General features: G+C 58.0%; 2 protein-coding genes across 5 annotated transcripts in view; one reads left to right on the forward strand and one right to left on the reverse strand.

Moving 5' to 3' along the window:
• Window positions 1-5408: 5408 nt before the first annotated feature.
• On the reverse strand, window positions 5409-18708 carry HEMK1 (HemK methyltransferase family member 1). Of its 4 annotated transcripts, XM_023533337.1 has the most exons (13): window positions 18048-18708; window positions 17386-17468; window positions 17088-17257; window positions 16873-16994; window positions 16500-16591; window positions 16063-16156; window positions 11837-11971; window positions 11525-11589; window positions 11216-11265; window positions 10216-10324; window positions 9288-9383; window positions 9004-9117; window positions 5409-6186 (listed from the first exon to the last, which is right to left on the reverse strand). In XM_023533337.1, exons 3-13 carry the CDS (start codon window positions 17098-17100, stop codon window positions 6033-6035), a joined length of 1044 nt encoding a protein of 347 aa, XP_023389105.1. In that variant the 5' UTR covers window positions 17101-17257; window positions 17386-17468; window positions 18048-18708; the 3' UTR covers window positions 5409-6032. The 4 variants fall into 4 exon arrangements, with proteins under 4 accessions (XP_023389105.1, XP_023389103.1, XP_023389104.1 ...); XM_023533335.1 differs by having other exon boundaries at window positions 5411-6186; window positions 16873-17257; window positions 18048-18705; XM_011364682.2 differs by lacking the exon at window positions 5409-6186 and adding an exon at window positions 8448-8850 and having other exon boundaries at window positions 16873-17257; window positions 18048-18699.
• A 1139-nt stretch (window positions 18709-19847) lies between these two features.
• The window catches only part of CUNH3orf18 (chromosome unknown C3orf18 homolog), a 7728-nt gene continuing 3453 nt past the window's right edge, over window positions 19848-24122 (forward strand). The window contains exons 1-3 of the mRNA XM_023533301.1: window positions 19848-20140; window positions 20962-21035; window positions 21687-22129. Of these exons, the coding sequence (XP_023389069.1) occupies window positions 21781-22129 (349 nt within the window). The 5' untranslated portion in view covers window positions 19848-20140; window positions 20962-21035; window positions 21687-21780. The remainder of the gene's footprint in view (window positions 20141-20961; window positions 21036-21686; window positions 22130-24122) is intronic.

Below are 24122 nucleotides of genomic sequence, written 5' to 3' on the forward strand. Positions count from 1 at the left end.
GCTCTTGACTGTGACTCAGCGGAAGGAAGACAGGAAGGGGGGGTGGTGATGGCGCTGGGGCCCTATGGTTTTGCTTCTCATTTCTCTTTCCAAAGCATATCAAGTTCCCAGAAACGAAGGTACCTAGAACCACAGAAAGCCCAGGCTTTCAGGGGCACAGGGTTCCCCAGTCCTCCCACCCTCGGAGGCATCACCATAGGGCCCAGGGAAGACCCTAGTCCCTGTCCCCTGCTTGGGGACTTCTTCCCTGCCCCAGAACCAGGGATCGAGTACCTGGAAGGTTCACACCAGAGCCAGGAGGGGGTCGTGGACTCTTGAGACTTTCCAGAAGCACATGGCCCAGACTCACTTGCTGGAACATTCCTCTGAGTGAGAGGAGGCGCTGGGAACCTCCAGGGCATGCATGGGTGGAGCAGTGCGGGTGGGCTTCCCAGGAAAGGCAGAGTCTGCCTCTGCCAAGGACCTGAGGGAGGTCACCCTCAGATGCTGCACAAGAATTCTTTCTCCCTCTCTGTCCCTTCCCTTCCCTTCCCTGTCCTTTCTTTTCTCTCTCTGTCCCTCTCTCTCTTTCTTTCTTTTATACTATTAACTATTGAAAAAAAGCCCAGCTGAAAAGCACATACACACAGACCCAAACAGGCACAACACCAAATGATGACACATTAGAAACCTGTGTGTCCAGAGATCCGAGCTAGCACTGAACTTGAAGTGAGCCTTCTCCTGTGGAGGAAAGAGCCTGCCAGGTGGCCCTCGGACACACGGCCACCATTTGTAAGCACTTATCAGTGAGAGTCAGGGGTCTCTTGGTCCCATGCAACCAAACTCAAACACCAAAATAAACTAGATGCCAAGGTGACAAGACCGCAGGTCTCACCGCAGCTTGTGTTCACTGCTGTCCTTGACGGACCTATTCTAAGAAAATGCTGAGCATTCGAACTTACAACATGCATTTATGTTTAAGATGCTGCCTTTATCTTTCTTAAATACACATTGAGTTCCATATGAAACTTGATTTGAAAGAACGAACGTCACAGCTCTAGGGCACAGCCGAGAGGACAGCTGTGGGCAGCCTCCGAGCTGTGGGCTTCAGGCACCGGCACCGGGGCTTCCTCCGGGAGCGTCCCGGGCCTGGGCACCTGAAATCTTCCCGCCACGTGACCCCGCAGGCTGCATAGCCCTTTATGCCGAGATGGGACTCACTCTCCTCACCTGCCTGCCCACTGAGAACCAGAATCTGGGTGTCTGTCGTCTCCCCCACATCTGGAGTACATGAAAGCCTCATTTCATAGCAGCCACGTTCACTGTCCTCCTGTCCCCTGCACACAGGCTCTCTGCCCTGCTCCTTTGCTGTGGGGTGTGGCACCCAGGGGCAGCTGGGAGGGGAGTGAGCTCATTCCACGTCTGGTACGTTCTGATTGACACTTCCCCTTTGCCCTGGAAGTCCATGTCCGTGCTGGGGGTACCTCACTTGGGCGTCGGGGACCCCTGGGAATTGAGGCCCTAGGCTGCAGTCAACCTCTGTGGCCTCCTCACCCCATTTCCAGCTGGGATGTCAGCAGACTGGGTTCAAATGCCAGCGTGGCCACTTCCTGGTTATGTGATGCTAAGCACGTTAAGTCTCAACCTCTTCATCTGTCCAGTGGGCCAAGGAAGGTGTCCCTGACATGCAGACAGACGGACTTATGCAAAGCGTGTGGCACGGCCCCTGGCACTAGCTGACACATGGAGGTGGCAGGTTACTCTTGTTGGCAGCGCTCAGGCCTGGGAGGGTGACCTTCCCAAGCCCACCTCCAGCGCTGCCTCTGGGCTAGGTCCCTACATTGTCCCATTGGGATCACCAGATACCCTGGACGCTGGCCCCTGACACTGCCTCTGGGATGTTCTGAGGGCATCCCATACTCTCGAGATCACTGACTATCCCCAGCACTCCAATCCCCAGTTCAGGGGAGCTCCAGGTTCCCTGGGCTCCAGTCAGTCTAGCCTGGCCACGCCCCACCCTACATCCAACCCATCAGCAATGGCTGTAAGTTCCCTTCCTGAATGCCTGATGCCACTGCTACAGCCCCTAGCCACCTCCAGGTGTGGGGTAGTTGCTGCCCCCTGCCCCAGAACTCCCTTCCTGCAGCCAGAGAGAACAACCTCAATGCCCACCTGACCCTGTAACACTGCAAAACCCACCTCGTACTAGGCCCTCGGGCACCCTCCCCAGCCCGAGTGTCAGGGCTCCTCTGGGAGTTGAAACCCTGGGCTGCAGTTGGCCCTCTGTGACTCCCCTTATAGGCCCTGGTACCCAGAGATGCATTTGGAGCTCATCCAAGGGCGCCCACCACCATCACCACCTTGCCCCTATACATCCCTGTCCACGTGTCTTCAGGCCTCTGGGCTTTTGCCCCCACTGTCCTTGCTGCCTGTTACATCCCTGTCCTGGTCCCTATCCAATCCGAGCCCGGAGTGACCACCGAGGCCTCAGACCTTGGGTCACTCTGCCCCGCCTCTGCTGGACCCAGCTCGGTCAGCGCACAAGCAAGTTCCTTTGGCTTTCTCGATTTCAGTTTCTTCGTCTGTAAAATGGAGGGTCCACAGCCTCTGCCTTGTGGAAGGTCACGAGAGCGGAGTAAGATAATTCCAGAAGCACTCGGTTCAGAGTGTCCCTTTCAAGCTCTGTATATTACAAGCCCTTCCACCTGGTGTCATCGCCCCAGAGCCTGGCACATTGTAGGGCTTGGGAGACAGGTCCTGGGCCTATGCTGCGCACACCTCAGGACGAGGGCCACCAGGGTAGCTGCTGGGCTCTAGAAAGCCCTCTGAGGACAGCCCTGGCACCCCCGGTCCTGCTCCGAGTATCCGTAAACCCAGAAGGATCGCTGCACTGAGCTCTGTGGAGGACAGCCCAGGACCTAGCCGCGCTGACTTCAGTGTCTGACAATCGTACAGGAACCGATGGCAGCCTTCCCTTCCCTTCCGGTCTGGCCTGCAGCGTGTCGTGACTGCACTCCACTGAGCCTCTGTTTCCTCCTCGGAGAGATGGTTAAAAGCCTTGTCTGTAGGGTGGTGTGAGGATTAAAACTAATAGATGCAAAGCAGATGCTTGGGGCCCAGAGACCAGCAGGAGCTCAAGAAGTGGCTGCAGGGAGGTGGGGGAGGAGGACGGCCCCGGGGGCTGCCTGGACACTCCACTCAGCTGCAAGGTCCAAGGGAAAGCAAGGCTCACGCCGCTCTGCTCGCCATGCGGCTTAGCTTCACGCTGACTTCCAGAAAGGACTTGGCTGCCTCTCCCAGCAGGCAGGACTATTCCTGGAAAGCAAGGCAGGGTGGGGGTCCACAGCAGATGATGCGCTGGAGGCTGGGAGCCAGAGAAGAGACCCGAGTTCCAGCCCCGGGCCTGCCCTGCTGAGCCTCAGTTGTCTCATTTGTAGCACAGGGATCTTTGTGGGTGCTTCAAGCCCCCACGATCTGCTCCCTGGGCTCGGGAAGCTGGGATATCTGACCTCCCACTCCCCCAGATGCATGCCCCAGGAGGGTTACAGACCCGGCGCAGCAGGGGGCAATAAGGTGACATCCCCTGCTCTGAGAGGTCGAGTGTCTGGGAGAGACCCCAGCTCCTGGGAAGGGGCCACGCAGCCAGGTCACCTGCCATGGGGCAGAGCTGCTCTGAGCCATCTCACCCCTACCCCTCAGCCATGGCTAAGCCTTAGTCAGGGTCCCCAGGGGGGCTGAGGCGGGCTTCCCATGCCTTTCCCTTCTGTGAACTGTGACATTGGCTGGTTCCGACCCTCTTCTGGCAGGATGGTCTGAGGGTGTCTTTGGAAGGGGAAGGGTCTTGGAATTTGAAACTCTTGCACATCTGATTCCTGGTTATGAGGCCAAAGATGCCCAAAGGTCCTTCTGGGGGTGGGGGGCGTGCATAGCCAGTTCTTTCAGAGGGGGCGGTGCTTGCTCATTATTGGAGGAGGAACCCTGCTCTCCTCACAACTGCCAGGGCTTCAGAGGGGACCCAGATCTGGCCACACGCACCCCCCACCGTGAGCTGCAGTTGCGCTAATATTGCTGATGTCAGCCATGAAACTGGCTTCTCTGGAAAAAGGAAGGATCGGAAAATGGACATGCGATTTGCTACAGTCCACTCCTTTCAACACAAACAGGCTCCATCCAAAGCATATCAGGGGATTCGGGGTTAGGCTGACCTTTGAATGTAGGCGTCCAGACTGTCTCTTCCCCAGAGTCTCAGTTCTCAGACCAGCATGAGGCCCATCGGCCTGGGTCTGGCCTCCAGTAGCTCTCCACGTGGCTCCTAAGTTGGCACTGTGGCTTCAGGAGCCCAGGCCTTGGCGAAGTGGGATGGGGCCTCCAGAACCCCTGAGACCCCTCATCTGTAGTAGGTCCCTGGTCCCAGACTGGAAGGGGACAGGGTCGAAGGCTCTGGTCACTTCAGCTTTGGGGATCATGAGGCTGAGAATCCCAGGAATGACCCAATTCTATCCCAGCCACACAGCCCAGTCCAGGCCAGTAATAGGGGCTGGGCACTGACGGTCTGGTGGCTGGAAGGAGCCGAACCCTCACAGCTTATGTGGGGGACACAGGCCCACTAGCTTGGAATCAGGGGCTGCTGTGGTCATTTCACAGATGTGGCACCTGCAACCCAGGAAGTGCTCACTGTCACACCCTGCTCATCCTCACACGCTCAGGAAGTGCTGGGCCAGCCATGTGACTCCATGGGGGCCAAGACCAGGCTTGGATCCAGGCTCTGAGATCTTCTATGAAGGCCTTGGTGACCCCCATGCCACTGGAGATGGGCCATGGAGGCCAGCCTTACTCCCTTCCCTACCTGCTCCCAGTGCCCGGGGCCAGCCTCTCTGGGGCCCACCCTGGGCAGCCGCCCAGTGCTCTCACTCCACGGGCCAGTTCTACCATGTCAGACATTTGGATAGAAGGTCTCAGCAGCTCAGGTCTCCAGGTTGAGGATGGTGCGCCATCCCCTGCCCCAGCCACCTCCCCGCTCAGAGGAGAAGTGTTCCAGCCAATATTATCATTACCTCAAAATGCTTCCAGCCTCTGCCCAATTCCAGTCATTTCCAGTTTTTGGTATTTGTTAGAGCAGCTCTTCACTCTGGGTACCATAATTGGCATGAGTTTCCTACTGCTGCTTTAACAAATTACCACAAATTTAGTGGCTTAAAATGACACAAATTTATTATCTTATAGTTCTGGAAATCAGAAACCCAAAATCAGTTTTACTGGGCTAAAATCAAGGTGTTGGCAAGACTGCATTTTTTCTTGAGGCTCTGATGGAGAATCCACTTCCTGGCCTTTTCCAGCGTCTAGAGACCGTCTGCGTTCCTCGGCTCCTGCCCGCTTCCTCCGGCAACTTCCTCGGCTCCTGCCCGCTTCTTCCGACAACTTCGTCGGCTCCTGCCCGCTTCCTCCGGCAACTGCCTCACTCTGACCTCTGCTTCCATCATCACATGTCATCACTCTGACACGCCTGCCTCTCTCTTATAAGGACGCTTGCAAATACACCGAGCCCACCCGAATAATCGAGGACAGTCTTTCATCTCAAGATCCTTCATCACATCTGCAAAGTCCCTTTCACCATGTGGAAAACACATTCACAGGTCGGGGACCTTCTGGAGGCCATTATTCTGCCCACTGCAGGAGGTGTAGGGTTGCTTTGCCAGTCCCAAGCCACGTCTACAGGGCTTGTCCAAGACTGAGGGGTCATAACGGGTGATCAGGCCACTCACTGTTCTGGCCAACACTCTGGCTGGGGGCTGGCTGGGAGCTGGCTGGGGCCCAGAGCTCCAGGAAACCTGGCGCCTGCCCCTGCTGCCGCCAAGGACAGCCTGTGCTCCTGGCGAGGCCACCATGCAGAGATCAGGTGCACTTGATCCCAGAAAGTGGCCATGGCTCAACTCAAACAGCTGCCCGGCTCGGGTGGGAGGCAGGCCTTCGTGGCTTCCTCTCCCTGCTGACCAGCATATGCGAGAGCTGCTGTCAGGTCGGATGTGAGCCACGTGGGAAGTTCCAGCTCCACTCTAGAAAATGTACACGCTGCCGGCTTGTTGGTGGACATTTGCTAAGCCTGGGGTATGCCAGACCGCACGGAGCCCCAAAGAGATGAGAAGACAGGAAGGTTTCCAACTGCAAGGGGCAGGATGCCATCGGAGCTGGCCGAAGTTTGAGCAGGTGCTGGCCGAGAGAGAGAACAGAGGTCAGGGCGTGCTGTTCCAGAGGTAGTTAGTGCCAGAGCTTGAAGGAGAGGATCATTTGGTTGGCAGGGGTAGGCAAGGGCACTCCTGACAGATGCACTGTCTGAGATGGGCAAAGGGGGCGAGGCGTGGCTAGGGAATGGAGTTCTGCAGGAGGCGTGGAGTCCAGGGCAGTGGAGAGAAGAATCCAGAAGTAGACAGGGCAGACACACGGGCCTGCAGAGGCTGAAGCGCTCCTCCGAGCCTGGCAGTGGTACAGCCCCTCGTTCTGATGGGAGCGTATTCACAGCACCGAGGGGCCTCGGGAGGGGTCCCCAGGGCCTTTCCATAGCCTTCCTCCTCTGCCTCTTCAGACCTGGGCTCTGCAGGATGCAGACACCACACTTGGGTCATGGGGAGCAAGCCAAGAGTTTAGGGCAACGGTTGAGAAGTAGATGGCTGAGGCTTAGAAGCCAAGGCTGAGGGAGATGAAGGCGTCTGCCCAAGGTCATGTCCTGGTGAGGGGCAGATGCCAAGATCTGCACCCAGGCTGGTGCGGCTCCAACCTCCAAGCTGAACGTCCAAGGCCCCATCAAGCCAGTGGTTGCAGGCTTGAGGCCCCGCCTTGCCAGTCTACTTGGCCTGGACCTCCTTCCCAGGGGAGTCAAACATCACGGTTTTCTGGGAAGGAAGTTGTTCTCAAGGGTGGCTCCTGCTTCAGTGGCCCCAGCTGTGCCTATGCTGTCACTCTCTATCATTATGCTCTCTGGGGGTGCCATACCCACAGGCTTGCCAAGGCCTTCCCTCAGTGAGGGGCCTGAGAGCAAGCATCAGGGATGCCAGCACTGGCTGAGGTGTGGCTCAGGCTGTGGGACAAGGGGACAGCAGAATGCTAGGTCAGAGAAGCTGACCTGAAATGCCACTGAAGGCAGCAAGAGCCAAAGGGCACAGGCAGGAGGAGAGCAAGGGCGATGCTGGTGAGGACCTTGGCAGACAAAGGTCTAGGAGCACAGGGAGCTCGGAATGCCGGGATCTCGCTCTGGCTGTGCCCGACTGGCCTCCCAGGCTCCTTCTGGAGCTGCCGTGAGGTAGAGTCCACGCCTTCTCTTCAGAGGAAGACAAGGGCAGCTTGGGGTTCATGCAGCTGGGGCTGGCCAAAGGGCAGGATTCCGGGGCCCTGGGAGCTACCGTGTGGCCTCTGCTGAGGCAAAAGTGACTCCCAGCCACAGCATAAGAGTCATTCAGGCCAGGTGTGACCCCAATAATCCAGACTCCCCCAAAGCAGTGACCTAATTTCCAGTCTCCACTTAGCCACCTCCCAGCATGGGGAGTGGGCATTCGGATGCCAGCTACACACCACCTAGCTGACAGGAAAATGAGGCTGCCACCTTGCTCTGCACTGGAACCAAAAGGCCCGCTCCCTGTAAGGAAAGGAGCTGCCCAAGGTCCCACTATAAGACGCAGCCCCAGAACCCAGCATCCTGGCCCCAGCGGAGAATGCTGTCACCTGACCGCACCGCCTCTGGTCCCTGTACCACCAGGTCAGGCCCACAAAGGTGCTGGGGGTAGGGGAGGAGTGGCCTGGCAGATGAGCCAGCCTGGTCTGCCACATTCCTCAGGACCCACCCTGACGCAGGCTCGCACCAGCGCCTGCCAAACTGGAGATTTCCTGTCCCTGTGGACAGGAGGACTGGGCCCTCAGGCCTCCTGGCAGCCTTGAATCTGCACAGACCAAAGCCGGGGCGGAGGTGACAACCTGGTGCCCACTCTCTCAGCTTCTCACTCTCTCCAGCCCCAACCAGAGACAGATGGCTTAAGTGAAACCCTATGACCAACTTGAAAGGGATGTCTCAGCTAAAAGCTATGGGAATAAAAAGTAAACAGATGCTCTGCTCACCCCTCACTGGCTCAAGCCCTCAGTTGACTGAGTGTGGACACATGTCCCCAAACTGTACCGCAAGGACCTTCAGCCCCGTCCCCTTCAGGAAGCAGGCGGCCAGCCCCCAGCCGAAGCGCAGATGGGGTTCCTGTGCTCAGCACCTAGACCTTGCCAGGGAGGGGTGCGGAGCACACCCAGGGCAGTGGAGGGCAAGGCCAACCCTCGGAGCGAGCGCACCCAGGCCAGGAGCAGCCCCGTGCGCCTTCCGCACGGCTCTCCCAGGCCACGCTGCCGGGGCAGAAGGAAGCTCTTACCCCAGCGCTGCTTGGGGTTGAGGGGCTGGAGGACCCACAAATCACGGTGATAAGACATTAGGCCACCACTTGTCGGACTTTCAACACTTTATTGGCCACATCGCCCAACGTCTCCAGGGCAGTTCCACCCAGAGACCCTGAGCGACCTGCCTTGGCCACACTCATGTGACGGAACCAGCCTGGGAATCTGGGTCTGCTCAGATCCTGAGCCGGACTGCTCTTCGCTGCCCAGGAAGGACAGCCTTGCCCTTGCTTCTGCCCCAAATCACCTATGAAGGTAGATCACGGGGAATCCCAGAGCCACGGAAAATGCCACAAGCAACTGGGGTTCTGCACAGCATCATCTACCTCCCTCCAAGGAGCGTTCCAGGAAGAAGTGTCAGCCAGGCACTCTGGCAGCTGGGGCCCTGGTCAGGTGTCTGCATGGCAGCCATGCTGTGCCTCAGACCTCCGAATGTGAAGGAACCGGGGCCTAAGGAGACGGGGACAAGGCGCCTGTCACTGCCTGGGCCCCGGAGAATAAGCAGAAAGTGGGAATAGAACATTCTCCCCACAGCTGGAGTGGTGATGGCCCGAGTGGAGGGCCAGCCCAGCTGTGGGGGCTGCGGGGAGGGGAGAGTCTTACCTCCCACAGAAGTCCTTGCGCACAGCCACAAGATTGAGGGACAGGTCCGGCCGGCTCTGAAGCCAGCTGCCGACGAGCTCTGGGTGTCTTGGGTCTACTTCTAAGAAGACGCTTCTACATGGGGGAGACATGGGTCACCTCAACCGGGCAGAGCTGGGACCTGCACTCTGGGGCTGCCGGGGCTGGGAGGGGTCGGGGCAGAATGACGGCCAGGGCATGCCCAGGACACACTGGGAGGGGAGGCGGCTGCTGAGGATAGAAGCAGGACACTCGCCCACCCTTACCCAGAGTCCTTCAGGAGCCGAGGCGCCAGGGCCAGGATGTGTGCGATGATGTCCATGCCCTCCTCCCCGCCGTCCAGGGCTGCGGGGTCTTCGTAGCTGCAGGGGAAGCAGTGGGAGGTGAGAGCCTGAGACGGGGGGTGTCTGCAAAATGGGAGCGCTGAGCGGGGTTTCCATGGAAGGCAACCCAGGGAACTTATACTCCAGGCTGAGAGGAACGCGAAGACCCAGAGGAGGGGCCCTGAATGACCGCAGGTGGCCCACACCAGCCAGTGCCGCGTGTACTCCGTGAACCCCCCGACTGACGGCCCCCACGGCAAGACTGTCTCCCCACGATGAGGCTGTTTCTCCTCTTGGTCTGGGGAGGCCTAGAGCCGGCCCCGACCACCCTGGGGAGCTTGGAGGGAGGGAGCCAGCACCTTGACCCACACTACCACTGCCTCATCTGGGGGCTCCTGGCTACCCCTGGGTCTCAGCCCATCTGAGAGCAGATGGCTCAGTGCAAAGCCTGGAGTAGGGTGTCTTAATCCCAGCTTCCCTGCGAAGCCCCCACACGACCTTGGACGAGGCACCTTCCCTCTCTGGGCCTCAGTCTTCTGTAAAATGACACCCATCTGAGCACCTTCTACGCACGCCGCACTCTGTCTGGCATTTTCGTCATCGCTGAGTACCCCCAAAGCCCTGCAAAGATCCAGCCCTCCCCTTTCACGGGCAGAAAACCGAGGTGCAGAAAGGTCCGGTGGTCTTCCATGGGAAGGCAGCGGCTGAGCCCTCAGCGCGTGGGCTCTAGAGTGAGCATCTCCTTCAGCAGCACAGCCCTTTCGGCCCTCTTCCCACACGCCCCATCCCCCGGGAGGCTGTGGCCCTCCAGGGCAAACCCATCCCACTAGACTTCTCAGGCCTGGCCTCCCTGTCCCACCTAACCCCGCACCTGCGGATCTCAGGGGCCAGCTGCTCCATGTCCCGGCTGAAGACATACGGAGGGTTACTGACGACCAGGTCCGCAGGGCCCCAGGACAGAAGGTGCGCCCAGCTCCCCTCTGTGGTCGAAGGGAACACAGCAGAGAATGAGAGGTAAAGGGAGGCAGCTCCACCCACCACCATGTCCCTTGGGTAGTCCCTCTTCCCAAGCCATACCTTGCGCCTGTCTCTGGACCTGATAAGCCAGACGTGCAGACCAGTGCCCAGGGTCCCCAGCCAGCAGTCTGGCAGGGAGTGTGTAGCTCTTCACCTAGAATGTCCTTGCCCTCCCCTCTTCCTGTCAAAACGTCCTCGATAAGCAAGATTCAGCTCAAGTGCCACCTTCGGCCTCTGACTGCCTGGGCAAAGCAACGGCCTCTGCCTTCTGCAGCCCCACAGGCCTTGTCACACTGCCTCACAGCCAACACGGACTGACTATGGATGGCAGCCCTGGCCTCAGTCCATTGGCTTTGTTTACAGGTCCCACCCTGTGCCAGGTGCTATACCCGGTACGTCACATTCCATGGAGGGGGCACATGAGGCTCAAGGGTCCTGCATTTATGCGATAGAGACAGAACTAGAGCCAGAACCCAAAGGACACTCTGTAAAGGCTGCGACCGAGCAGCGCCGTGCCTGGGCCAGGCGGGGACAAAGGTGCATTCAAGTATTTTGGTCCTAAATGCAGTCTATTGAGCTTCTGTTTATCTCTTGACAACAAGCAAGCCCGAGATAACTCATGAGTTATGAGAGAGTCAGAAGATAAGAAAGACTGTGTGCCCGGTCCTACCGTGGGTCAGGTAAGCCCAGGAGGCAAGAGGGACTTGCCTGTCCTCAGCAAGAATTGGTCTGAGATAGCTCTGTGCGTGTGCGTGTGCGTGAATAAATGTCGGAAAGCCCTCCCTCCAGCTCTGCAGAGTGCCTCACCCACCCAGCAGCAACTGCCCCAGGATCCCTACCACAGTGGAAGGTACCTAAGGTCACATCGAGGGGGATGATCCGAATCCTGTCCTGCAACCGAAGCCTGGAGAGGTGGGAAGGTAAGGTGAGTGTGGGGGGCAGAGTCCCACCATGCTACAGGCACTGGGGATAAACCTTCCATGGACCACAAGGCCCTTGTGCCCACCATCCATTCTAACCCTGTGGGAGCCACGCCAGGCTGCCCCCAGTGCCTCCCCCTCCTTGGGGTGGACATCGGTGGCTTTGATACCTGGATAGAAGCTGAGATCAGGTCCGAGTCCAGTTCCCCCTGCCCTGACCCTCTGCTCCCCCAGCCCACCTACCTCTGAGCATTCTCATGGGTCAGGCAGATGGCAGCTTCTCCCTTATCCACAGCAATGACTTGGCTCTGTCCCAAGAACAAATGGGTACATGAAAGACAGGGTGCTGAGAGAACCCAGGCCTAGGGACCAGAGCTGTCCTCCAACCCCCTGCCAGAAGAGGAGGGAAATATCCACAGCTTTCCCCTCTCTTTGCTCAGACAAAAGGGGATGAGAGTCAAAGGCTGTGACCACAGCGCCTCCAGCAGAGACGGGTGGGGCAGGGACAGTGAGTACCAGCCCAGGGTGGGGTGGAAGGATGCCCAGGCAGCTCACCTGGGGGAGGTGGCTCAGCAGGCTGAGGGAGATGGCGCCTGAGCCACAGCCCACCTCCAGGATGAGGGGTCCGCCTTGGGTTCCTATCACACGGGGCCTCTGGGCCACCTCCTCCAGTACCCATTCAACCAGTTCCTGCAAGGCAGAAGGATCTGGATCAGAGTTGGTGCCAACCTGGCCCCTAGGGGTCTTGCACAGAGACACGAGCATAGTTAGCCCCTGTGTGGATGCAGAAGTGGGGGCGGCTAAAGCCAGACTGAACTTCCTCTCTGCCGGGGCCATGAGCAGGTCACTCTGCCTCTCCACACCTGTTTCCCCACCTGTAAACTAGAGCACTGTTGAACACAACCCACCTCGTCAGGGTGCGGTGGGGAGTAAACAGAACCCCGTTCATGAAGCGTGTGGTACTTCGGTACGTGGTTCGTGAATATGGTACGTAAGTGTCCAGCTAAGCCCGTCACAGATCCTCCTGTTTTGTGCTCACTGCAATTCTAAGAACTGTGCCTGCTGGTCCCAGGCCACACCCTCCGTGCCTGGCCCTACGTGCAGAGCTTTCCCTGTAGTAATCTGATGGGGCCTCACGACTGGCCATGAGGACACTCAGGCCCAGGAGTCAAGGCCCCACCTGGAGCCTGGCCTGCAGCTCATGGTGGCTAATTATCAGGGGCTGGAGTGTCCCCAGCTTCCAAACAGAGCTGAGCTTAGGAGGCCCCCAGGAGGCTCCTAGGCCAAAGGGACAAAGAATTCCCTCTGTGGGAGGGGAGGCTCGGAGGGGACAACACGGTCCTGCCCGAGCACATATCTGAAGGGGGCTGTGGCATACATAGAGCATGGGGTCAGTGGGCTGGGAGGTGCCTGACTGCACTGTATCCACCTTGGTTGGCAGCAGGGGGACACCTGTGGACACTGTCACTTTGGACACAACAGGGTTTTGAATCTCACCCAGCCATCTGCCCCTTGCAGGGACTGTGCATGAAAGCCAGCACAGGGCGGAGGCACGCACGCAGGGCCGCTGCTGCCCAGTGGCCAAGCGTTTCTAACCAACAGTAAAGTCAGGGGCCCGAGTGGCCAGGCACAGAGCAGAGAAAGGGCGATGGCTCCTTCTCAAAGGCATCTGTTTGAATGAGGGCAGGAAAGACTCCTCTAGAGGCTCAGGACTCCCAGGGCCCAGGCCTGGCTGGCTCACGGAATGGGGGGAAGGGTTGGCAGGTGGGCTTCCTTCATCTGGAAGGTCCGCCTTCTGTAAGAGACTTCCTCGACACCCCTCTAGGCTCTCTCTACCATGGTGTTCCTCACCGGGGGTCTAGGGTCTAGGACAGGGACTCCTCCCACCAGATGCAGGCTCCATGGCAGGAAGACCAGGGATGTAATGTATCGCGGTATGTCCCACATGGACAGGGCTTGGCCTAGAGGGGCCTCTTGGCCACTTCCCAAGTGCCGGGCGAGCTCTCAGTGGCTGTGCGAAGCTGCTCTATGCATCTCAGACTCCAGGTGTCCGCCCCGCCCCCCGCCCCATGTCAACAGTCAGGCCCCAATGGAGCAGAGGGCTCCAGATCACTCAGACCCACTTTCCACATAAGCTCCCCAGTGTTGAGTCCCAATAAGCATGTCACCCTGCCAGGCACCCCAACACTAGGAGCAAAGCTCACCTGTCCCCAGGATAGAAAGTCCAAAGCAGGCAGAACTTGGCCAGAACCTCTCCTGTTCCAAGCTGCTGCCTTTGGGGGAGCCGGCCTGGCTGCAGCTGGAGAGGGCTGCCCTTGCTCGCTCCCACCGGCCCTGCACCGAGCACTGCCGGAGACTGGGAGTGCTGGCAGCAAGCTGGGCCCACAGCACTGGGACTGGCACAGAGCGAGCAGTCTAGGGCTGTGGAGAAGAGCCTGCGGTCTCAGTGGTGAGGCCATGTACCGAGTGGCTAGCAGGATGGCTGAGACTTGTCGGGGGTGTGAGCTTTTCTTGGTTTCCTGGCCACCGTCAGACCCACCCTGGCTGAAGAATGACCCCTCAGCCGACCACACTAGCCAACCACCTCACAGACACCCCCAACCTCAGAGACACACACCACATACGTGAACGGCCACCCTGGGCAGGGTGTGAAGCTGAGAGACTGGGCCACACCGCCACAGGTGCCCCGTGGCCTTACACTCCAGAGCATGGGAGGATCGTCTTAGCTATGAGACAACCTGAGGGGCTGGGGTTGGGGGAAGGGGTGGAGATCACCCCCAAGAAGTCCAGAAATTCTCTCCTCCTCACTCAGTGAAGGGCCTCCCTCAACGCTAACCTGGTGGCTCCTTGGGGGAGGTGAAAGCCGAGCTGGTCGCAGCCCCCCCCCACAGCACCTTTTCCAGGTAATCAAGGGACGAGCCCTTGGCTCTGCCTGGAGCCACTGCCTCCGCAGGACTCTACACACCCTCAGGGGGTAGGCCCAAGGCCTCGGCAGGGCCTGAGTGCCATGAGCTCTCTCTATTAGGACAATGTCCCCGGTGGGGCAGTGGCATTGCCTCCCTCAAGCCAATCACAGATAAGGCACTGAGCCTCCCACAGCCCCCAGAGCCTCATCCACCAGGCTGGGGGGGATGGCTCCCACTGTGCCCACTGCAGGAGGGACTAGGCTCCCTCCCCGCTCCCAGGGAAAACCCGACTCCTCAGTCCACACGCCTGCAACTGTGCGGTTCGGACTTCGGCACCCATTATCAGAAACCACCCTTCAGTGGATGGAGAGAACATAAGCAGCACACTCCCTCCCCTGCACCCATTCTCCCCACTCCCTGCCACAGGCCACGTCCTCTCGAGTTCTTGGTAAGGCACCCCCCAAAGTGGCTTCATGTAAGGGCAAACCTGGCAAGTTCTGAGAAATGTCTGCACAGTGAGGTAACGACCTGGCCTCCCAACCACAGCCTCCCCCGTCCCTCCTCCCCCTGCCACCCTGCAGCAGAGCTGCTCTCCTGGCCCAGACCCAGCCAGGAAGGGGGAGCGGGGGTGGCACATGGGAGCCTGAAGTCTACACTCAGAACCCTGGAACACATGGCTGGTGCCAGGTCAACTGTAAGAGGACTCAAAGGTCATCATGGTAGCTTCCATGTCCTGACTCTTGGCAAAGCCTGCACATGGCAGGCTACATCCTACTCTGGGTCTCAGAGCTCCTTCCCAGGTCAGCCTACCCTAGATGGGACAGCCCTATGTGACATATGGGACCTTGACGTGAGTCAGGGTGTCCAAGTGGTGACTCCATGCTCCCCACCCCCTGCCTCCCCTTGGCAGCCCTGTGACTTCAGCAAGGTCTCAAATTTACTACTGCGCCCGCCCTGACCCTGGGCAGAGAGGCGAGGACCTGGTTTCTCACCGTATGGTGTGGGGGTAAGCGGGGTGAGGATTTCTGGACTGGCAGAGAGAGGCTAGGAAAGTGAGAAGGGGCCCTGGGTCCCTGGCTGAGGCTGGCAGACAAAGCCTGACCTTTCCCAGGAATGTCTGTGTGCCTGGGCGCCTTGCTAGAAGTACCCCTTCTCAGAACCTGGTGCCCTCTGGCTTGCCCACAAGCCTCACTCAGCCCCATCTGCCTGCTCTGCTCTGGCTCCCAGCTCTGCCACCTTCAAATTCAAAGAGAATTCTAAGAAGAGCCATAGAAAGCATCTTCCAGGGTCAGGGTGCCTCAATCAGTGAGGACAGCATGCTGAGGCCACGCATTCCCCAATCTTAGCAATTAGAGGGACAGAGGTGATGACCTGACTAGATAGTAGATTTAAAAGGACCACCAAGTTACAAATTCCCTAGCCTGGAGGCCCAACCTCTCATCATCCAGGCCCAGAGTGGGCAGTGACCTGCTTGAGGTCACACAGCTGCACCGGGCCTCTAGACATCCAGCTGGAGGCCCCTCCACTTTGCCTGCCTCCTGAGGACGTGAGCATTTGCTTCCCATGGGTTAGGTAGGCCAAGGACCGAAGGGACAACTCCTAGGGAAACGAAAAAAGGCTAAGCACTTGGTGGGCAGCACCAGATGGGGCACCCTGAGCCACTGCCAGCTCTAGGGACTGGGGAGGTGGCTTCGAATATGAGGACAGTCAAGGCCAGCTGGAGACCTCTGTCCTCTTGGCCCCACCTATCCAGCCAGCCAGGAGACACCAGTTTAGAAGGACACTGCCTCTAAGAAGAGCAGCAATGGGGCACGAGCGCCCCCTAGAGGAAGTCTGGAGCATTCCCACCTTGCTCTGTCCTGGCGGCATACCTACCTCTGTTTCTGGCCGCGGGATGAACACTGGAGGTGCCATCTTCAGACTGAGCCCTTGAAAGTCCCATTCGCCAAGGATATACTGCACAGGCATCCTGCAGAGGGGGTAGCTAGGTGACCATCAGTGCCAGAGCCTAGACCAAGAGGACTATGCCTGGGTTGAGGGATAACACTTGTGGCCAGAAGTATAAGGTAGGGTCACATCTCCTGTGCCCTGGGACTCCTATCCAAGGCCTTCCCTCTCTCCCTTCTTCCTATTATTATCTACACACACACACACACACACACACACACACCATCATTCTCTCATCCCAAAACCTCCCTAGTCCTTGTACACTTTCCTCCTCCCTGACCATAACCATAAACTTGGTGGAGCTGGGGGAAGCAGGACCCCTGCTCCTCATACAGAGCCCTCGGGTCTGTTCCATGGAGGCTCACCTTTGCAGTCGGTGGCTACTCAGCTCCTGGATGCACTGTAGCTGCCAAGGGGTCAGGGGCTGGGTCCAAAGTACTGGCTTCAGGCTCTGAAACTGTCCCACAGAGAATGTGAGCAGCTGGCTTCCCTGACCCAGAGGCCCTGATCCGTTTCTTATGTGAATAATGCCTGTGGCCCCAACACTGGCCACCTTGATCATCCCTGAACCCCTAATGCCTGGCACACAGTGTAATAGTTTGTTGGATGAATAAGTAGCTGCCTAAGGCATTCCTTGAGAAAAATCCCAGTACTCTAAGTGGGGAGAAAAACCCAGAAGTCTTTTTCCCAAGGTCCTCCCTCCCACCTTTCTGCCCTCTTGACAAAATTGCACTTAACTGTTTTGGCTCCAAGGACATGAGCCACAATGTACTCACTGGATTCCCGGGCCTCAGGAATGCCCCTCTTCTCGAAAACTGCCGTCCAGTGACTGACCAGCTCTGTGGCCTTCAACGAGCCAGCTGGAGGCAGATGCGGTTGCCATGAGCTGAAGGCCTGGCCCCAAGTGCCTCCCCTCCTCCCGGGGCCAGATAGAAAGGCCCGCAGCATTCCACCCCAAAGTTTCATGTCTCAGGAGAAGGCTCCTCTGAGCACACCCAGGTCCCCAAGTCTTCTTTGTGATGTCAGCTGTAGAGGAAAGTCACTGGCCCCAGCTTAGCGGAGATGGAGAGGTCACAGGTTCTAGCTCCTTAAAGTGGCTCTGGTCCTCAGATGTGCTGCCACCTTGACAAACAGAACCAGAAGAGCAGCTGAGTCTTATGTGATACATTCCCCTCTGACCTGCCTGCTGCCTGAGCGAGGGCACGCTCTTGCTCTGTCATCTCCCTGACGCCATTTTAGATGCCGACCCACCTATTTGATTCTTCTGGTCTTGGCCAGTGATGTTTTCTTCACGTTTCTGGCTGAAGTGGGCTGAACCCATAGGTCATCAGTCCCTGCTGATAAAATGGGCTGTTGGTGGGTCAGGGCTCAGGCTTGGGAGGCTGGACAGATCTGTTTGACCCAGAGTGTGTGACCTTGGAAAAGTCATTATTTCTGAGTTTCAGTTTCCCTGACCATAAAATGGGGAAAATAATACCGACTTCATGATGAGCAGTGCGTTAGTCAATGAACGTCAAGGGTCCGGGAGCCAGCTCAATCAACAGACAAAAGGGACTCAGTGTTATATGCTATTAACTAATGTTACAAGGGAGAGGAGGCTGCCTTGGCTTGGGGGGTTTGCTTTTGATATTTTGCTCGTACTGTCACTGATTTGGATGCTGAAATGCCATGCCCCGCCATCGGACCCATAACCCTAAATGTCAGCATAAACTGTCAGCTAAAGAATTAACAATTTTTGTTAATTTTATAATTGTTATCACCAACAAGTTTAACCGAAAGTTTAAAATCAATGGCCCCCGTTCCTTTCACATAGACCAAGGTCCAAACAAGTGCTTACTGAACATCTGCTAGGTGCCACATCTTCCGATACAAGCAGGGAGGAAAAGGAGGCTGCGAGGCAGCGAGTGACTTACCCAAAGTCTTCCTTGTACCTGTCCCAGGCAAGACACAAAGCTAGGTCCTCCAGACTCCAGAGAAGGCGCTGCCCCAGGAGGAGCTCAGGCCTGAAGTCAGGGACGCAGCTTCCCTCTCAATCCAGCACAGCAACGTTAATGATCCAGGCGAGGTCGCCTCACCCCAAGCCTATTTCTTCATATGTACCATGGTGAATTGGGGGGTGTGGGGAGTCTTCGAAGGTGATACAATCCAGGGGAGCCCAACTCGATCCCCACCTCTAGCGCATACCTGTCGCGGGAGGGGGTACCAGACCTGCCCGCCGACCTGGAGAAAAGGCCCGGGGATCGGATCCCGGACGTGCGTGGCCCACGGTGAGCTCCCTCCGACGCCTTGCTTCCGGGGTCGGCGCAGCTGAGAAAGGGCTCGGGCGGATCCCGTCGCCCAGCTCCAAGGTTCCTAGAGCCACTGGGTTGCTGCTGGGAAAACTGTGAACGCCCCGCCCACTACGTCCGCAGGTCCACTCTTAAGAAAGTGCATGACTGTGTGGGGTTACTCCCTGGGGGCCCAGACCGGCCAATCTTCATGAAGGTCACGGCTCCAGCCCGCAGTGACTACTCCAAGTTGGCGCTTGGGTACCCGGCCGGGGCCACGTGTAGCCAGCAGGAAAGGAGGCGTGTCACCAGCCGAAGTGTAGGGGCGTGGCCTAGCAGAGCTTATGGGCGGGTAGAGCTGCACGTGGGTGGGTCTCAGCGTTGGGGTACCAATTTGGGGGGCGGGACCCAGAGTCCAGGACCAGGGTAAAGGAATGGTGCGACCCGCGCGGGGACGCCAGCTAGCGACCGGACCCTAAGACGGCTCTTGACGGTCTCGCTCCTGCTTTAGCGTTTGGAACAGGGAGCTCGAAACCGGACGTAGGAGACCAGAGTTTGAATCCTAACTCCGTTGCCAACTCGTCGTGAGGCTTTGTCCAAGTACTGGGCCTTCTGTGGGCCTCAATTCCTCCTATAAAATTCATGGCAGTGTCCGCAAAGTGTGGCCTGCCAACACCCCCCTCCCCCACCAGAATCTATTGTAAACTAGTTCACTGTTCGCCAGACTAATATTAAACACGCAATTTCCCGGGCTCCGTCCCAGACCCATGGAGCCACAGCGATCAGTATCTGTAACAAGCTACTTCGGGGATCCCCATAAACCCCTTTGAAAATCTGAGGATTAGAAGGTATGTGAGGGCCCCTCTGAGCTGGTGGCGCCCTGGATGGAGGCTATTGTGAGGGTTATGTGTAGGCTTGCCTGGGTCGGGGTGCCCAATAATCCCACTGCAAAAATACCATCCCTCTCCCAATTACTCTGAATATGCTCCATTTCTAGCCCCAGGTGGGTGTCGTTTATCAAAAGCCCTCACACCAGAGCCCATCCGAGCAGGAAGCCGAGACCCAAGGAGGGGAAATATCTTGCTCTAGGTCACAGAGCCAGTAAAAGGTCGAGCCAGAGTTCAACGCAGGCCCAAGGACTCGGTCCAGTGCTCTCATCAACCCTCCCGTGTCCGTCTGCGCTATGGGAGCGCGAGTCTCTCCTGGCGGAGGTGGAGCCCAGGCTGCTCTGGGCCCGAGTTCTGGCCTATAAAGGGTCAGGCCACCCACGGTGCTCCGGGGACTCCGGCAGAGGTCACCGGGAGTGAGGGGTGGTCTCGGAAAATATCACTCGGCTCCCGCTGGGGGCGGAGCCAGATCCGAGCGACAGGCAAGCAGACCAATGCCGGGCGGGCTCTGGGCCTGACAGCCAATCGGGGCCCGGGGGCGCGGAACCGGCAGGGAGGAGACGCGCTGGAGCGTCACGAGCCCGCGAGGCTGCTCGCCTCGGCCCCACCCCCGCGGTGGGTCCCGACCCTGCTCATCCCCGCCAGGCTGGCAGAGCCCGCGCTCGCGGCTGCGGCCAGTGTAGCGGAGCTAGCGCAGCGCGCGGCTGGGAGCGTACAAGGAGGGCGGACCTCGAGGCGGACCCGCTATTCCCCACTCCGGGCCTGGGGGTTCTCTCCCACTGCCCCGGCCTCCTGTCGGTCGCCACCACCGCTAGCCTCTCCGGCTGAGCTTGGCGCCCCAAAGAGGATTAAGTAAGTGCTGAGGTCGCCGCTTCTTTACAAGAATGGAAGAATCAGAGTCGTGGAGGCAAGCGTGGGGATTGAGGCAGGGGGGCCTGAGGAACCCGGTAGAGAACGGTATGCGGGTTCTTGGAGGTCGTGGCGCCCACCCCTTTCACCCGGTTTCCTTCTCTTGCCCTTTGGACCCTGAGGCAGTCCTGGACAGTGATGAGAAGGGCCTTTTCTCTCCTTTGGACACAGGAGTAAACAGAGCCCCAGAGCAAGAGTTAAGGATCTAGCCCAAGGTCACTCCTGGGGTCAGTGGCAGGGCCAAGAAAGCCTGGGACTCCCAACCTGCCCAGCCTCACGAGAGAGGGAAGGCAGAGTGATGAGCCCCTCCCATCCCATGTCCATCTGCCAGCCTTGCCCCTTCCTGGGCAGCCGGCACACCTCTCACATACCCATGCTCCTGCACAAGGACGCACTCCGCACAGGGAGGTATGTGTGCAACTGTGTGTCCCTCCTCTCCCTAGGCCTGCCCAGCAGCTTGGCTGAGACCCCTTCCCACCCTGTCTTATCAGGGCCCTCTGGCCTGGGAAGGCCTAAGCCACACCCTGGGCTGGGTAACACTCCCACCCTCTGCTCCCAAGGGAGGAGGAAATGGGAGGAGAAGGCACCTCAGCGTGAAAGCATGAAAGCTTCGTCTCTCCCTCTGAAGATATGCTCCCCTTGTTTTTCTCCTTGTCCCTGGCAGCTGCTAGCTCCCCTATAGGGCATCCAGTGACCCCAAGAGCCTGCAGAGAAGCCCTGCCGGAGGACCTGACTTTAACCTCTCTCTTCTTCCCGTCTTCTAGACTTGCCATACCTGTCCCGGCCCCTGCTCCGAGTGCGCTGTGTCCAGGGGCTTCTGTGGCTCCCCTTTCCTGAGGTGAGTGGGGGAGATCTTACTGGGTGCTTACTGTGGTCAGGGATTGTGCAGAGCTAAGTCTTTCCTAGGGACTGGTTCATTCTGACACTGCTGTGACTCTCTGACCCTGTGTGGGAGGTGTTCGTAGTATCCCCAACTTAGACTCAGGAAAACTGAGACACAGGGAGGTGGCACGACTTGCCTAGGGTCCTTCAGTTAAATGACTGAGCTGGAATTCAAAGACAGGCCTGTCTGATTCTTGGGCTAGTATTTCCCTCCAGAAAAGGAAAAAGTGACAGCAGTTTTCTCTCCAAGCAGCAGGTAAAGGCTGTGGGCGCAGAAAGCGAGGGGGTGGGCAGCATGGGGAGGAGGGAAGGGGGATAGGGAATTACTCAGGGGAGAGACTTTCTTTCTGACCTCTCCACTACCTTTCATATCTTCCAAGTATGATCACGATGGTCATCTTACCCACAGAGAGGGGCAGGGCTTCATTTTCCCATTTCTAAATCTCCATAAGAACGTCAGTTATATAGAGCACATGTCCTGATGTCCCCTGAACTTGCTCTTTGCCCTCCAACTTTTATTTCTCCAGTGCCTTTAGAGCTTAGAGGGGCTTCATCTCACCACCAAGTCCCATTCTTAGCCTCATGTTTTTTATTCTTTCCTTTCCAGCTCCCAGGGAGGCATCTCACCCTTTATCCAAGGAGGTGGCCACCTGCACAGGCAGCAGGGCCACAAGCTGGGACACTCCTGATGTCAGAAGTGCATGGGCAGGTTGACTGACCGCAGGCAGTCTCCCAGCATCAGCATGAACTCCAGGATTCCGTCTGCTAGGGGCTGGTTCAGCAGCTGCCCACCCACCTCTGAGCCTAACCTGGAATCTGCCACGGATGGGCCAGCCTCTGAGACCACCACCCTCAGCCCAGAAGCCACCAGCTTTAATGACACCCGAATCCCTGACATGGGTGGTGGCACAGCCGGTGTGGGCACAATGCTTCTGTCCTTTGGGATCATCACGGTGATTGGCCTGGCTGTGGCCATGGTGAGAACTGGGTCAGGCTGGGGCCGGCCCACATGGCCCTCGGTTGCAAGAAGGTGGTCAGTGTTTAGATTTTAGATGATCTAATCAAAGGCAATGATAATGCAATCCTCCCCTTCTGCCAGGGATTTGCCCACTGGGACCCAGAGACCAGAGAGGCGTGGAAGAACCAGAGAAGTTTCTGAGGAATAAATACATGGCATTTTGAGCTGGGCCATAAAGGCCACATAGGAGTTGGGGAGGTGCTCCAGGTGGAGGTTCCTGGTGGGCAAAAGTTCGGAGGCAGGCAGGAGTTTCTGCGAGCAGCAAGCAAAACAGTGAGGCAGGTGAGCGTTGGGGTGCAGTAGGAGTAGAGGCCAGAGGTGACCGGGACCGATCTGGGCTGCGGAGTCTGAGTGGGGTGCTCTGGGCATGGCACACCACTGGCAGTCTCTATTCATTCGTTTACTTGGCAATGATTTATTGGCCACCTGCCCTGGATCAAGCCTTCAGGACCCCAGGGACCAGAGAGACAAGTTCCTGCCCTGGGTTCTTATGGGGAGTAGGAGACAGATAAAACCAAGGGTGCCAAGGGAAGCCCAGCGAGACTGGGTTGAGGAATTGGACAGGGGGACTTTCTAGGTTGGGTGGTCAGAGCCAACCAAGGAGGCAACATTAGAGACCTCAAGGTGGAAGCCTGGCCCCCACGTCACAAGAAGGGCAGAGCTAGGCAGACATCAGGACAGAGGTGTGCCAGGGTGAGGGCTGCAGTGCCCTGACGATGATGGTTAGAATGCTTCCAGATCTGGTACCTGCCCCTGAAGATACGGGCTCTTCCTCTAGGATGATACGTGGAAACTCAGAATGTCACTGACATGCCACTAGAGATTGTGCAGGCTGAGACGAAGAAGGGTGAGGGGGTACCTGCGTTCCCTCAAAAGGCCTGGCAATGGTGGCATTCTGCCCACTGCCCCTCTCAGGCTCTAATGGCTGGCCCGAGGCTCAGGAGCATGTCTCTCTGACAAACAGGGCTCTAGGTGGTCCCTCCGCGGCCTGACTGGAGCTGCTGTTTAACCGGAGTTGCCATATGGGTCCCGCAGGCTCCGGATTGCTGCCAGGGAACAACTGTTGGCCAGCACGCAGGGCCAGGAGGCAACACAGAGCGAGGCCGGGGCCTGAGCAGTCTCCTGGGGAGGGCGAGGCAGAATGCCAGCACTTTCGCTTGGCACCCCTGTGGCAGTTAAACAGACCAAGGCACCCTAACCCCAGGGGCCAAGCAGGGCCGATAACCTGCCCTTGTAACACTCCATGAAAGATTTCATCCCAGGAGCTTGGGAGGATTCCCTTACGCCTTGTTCTGGAGGAACATTCAGAGGCCCACGGTAGATAGCCTTCTTGCCACAAGCAGAGAGGTAGGGGGTGATGGGACAGTAGAGAGCAGACAAAGCTCCTGGGCACCAGGGGACAGGTCCAGAGATGTTCCCTGAGTGCTGCTTCCTCTCCCCTCATGCCAGCTCTGAGCCGGGCATGCTGGGTAAAAGGAGGATCAAATCAGTGCCAGGCTGCATGTCACACTGATGAAGCAATGGGGGAGGGCTTCCTGGAGGAAGTGGGCTGCAGCTGGACAGTGAGGGGTGCGGAAGATTTGGAAAGGAAATATTTTGGAGGGAGCAGTGTCTGTAGTTGGGGCAGAGGGAGCAGCAGGGAAAAGGCATGGAGATAAAGGTTCTGGCCTCTCTTGAAGACCCTTTGTGTCACAGGGCCACAGGGCCAGGAGGAAGATTTGGGGCAGGGCTGGAGCTGCTGGTTCAGGGCGGACAGGGGCTGAGCCAGGCACTCGAACCTCCTGTTCCGTCCCCCCCCACCAGAGAGCAGGGGGCACCACCCACATGTGACCTCTGGAGGGGATGAGGGAACAGGGGACAACTCAGGTTTTTTTAGGCCTGTGGGGTCCCCCAGGAGCGAGCAGCAGGAGGAGCTCTGGGCCAGCCTGGAAACCAAATCAGATTCAAGCTATAAATGGGCCACAAAGAGTGTGAGAGCCACAGAGGGTTTGGGGCAGACTCCAGGGACGTGGCTCTCCCCCAGGC

The sequence above is a fragment of the Pteropus vampyrus genome, unplaced genomic scaffold (genome assembly GCF_000151845.1).
Source record: "Pteropus vampyrus isolate Shadow unplaced genomic scaffold, Pvam_2.0 Scaffold100, whole genome shotgun sequence".
NCBI classification, from domain to species: Eukaryota; Metazoa; Chordata; class Mammalia; order Chiroptera; family Pteropodidae; genus Pteropus; species Pteropus vampyrus.

What these genes read in the sequence shown, in the direction of transcription:
- HEMK1 (XM_023533336.1), bottom strand. Translation starts at nt 17,100, where the DNA reads ATGAAACTTTGGGGTGGAATGCTGCGGGCCTTTCTATCTGGCCCCGGG. An exon ending in ATGTCCTTGGAGCCAAAACA is followed by an intron (nt 16,592 to 16,872) that starts GTTAAGTGCAAT and finishes TCTGTGGGACAG; the next exon opens with TTTCAGAGCCTGAAGCCAGT. An exon ending in CGCAAGGACTTCTGTGGGAG is followed by an intron (nt 6,187 to 9,003) that starts GTAAGACTCTCC and finishes TCTCTCGGCCAG; the next exon opens with CACCTGCTCAAACTTCGGCC.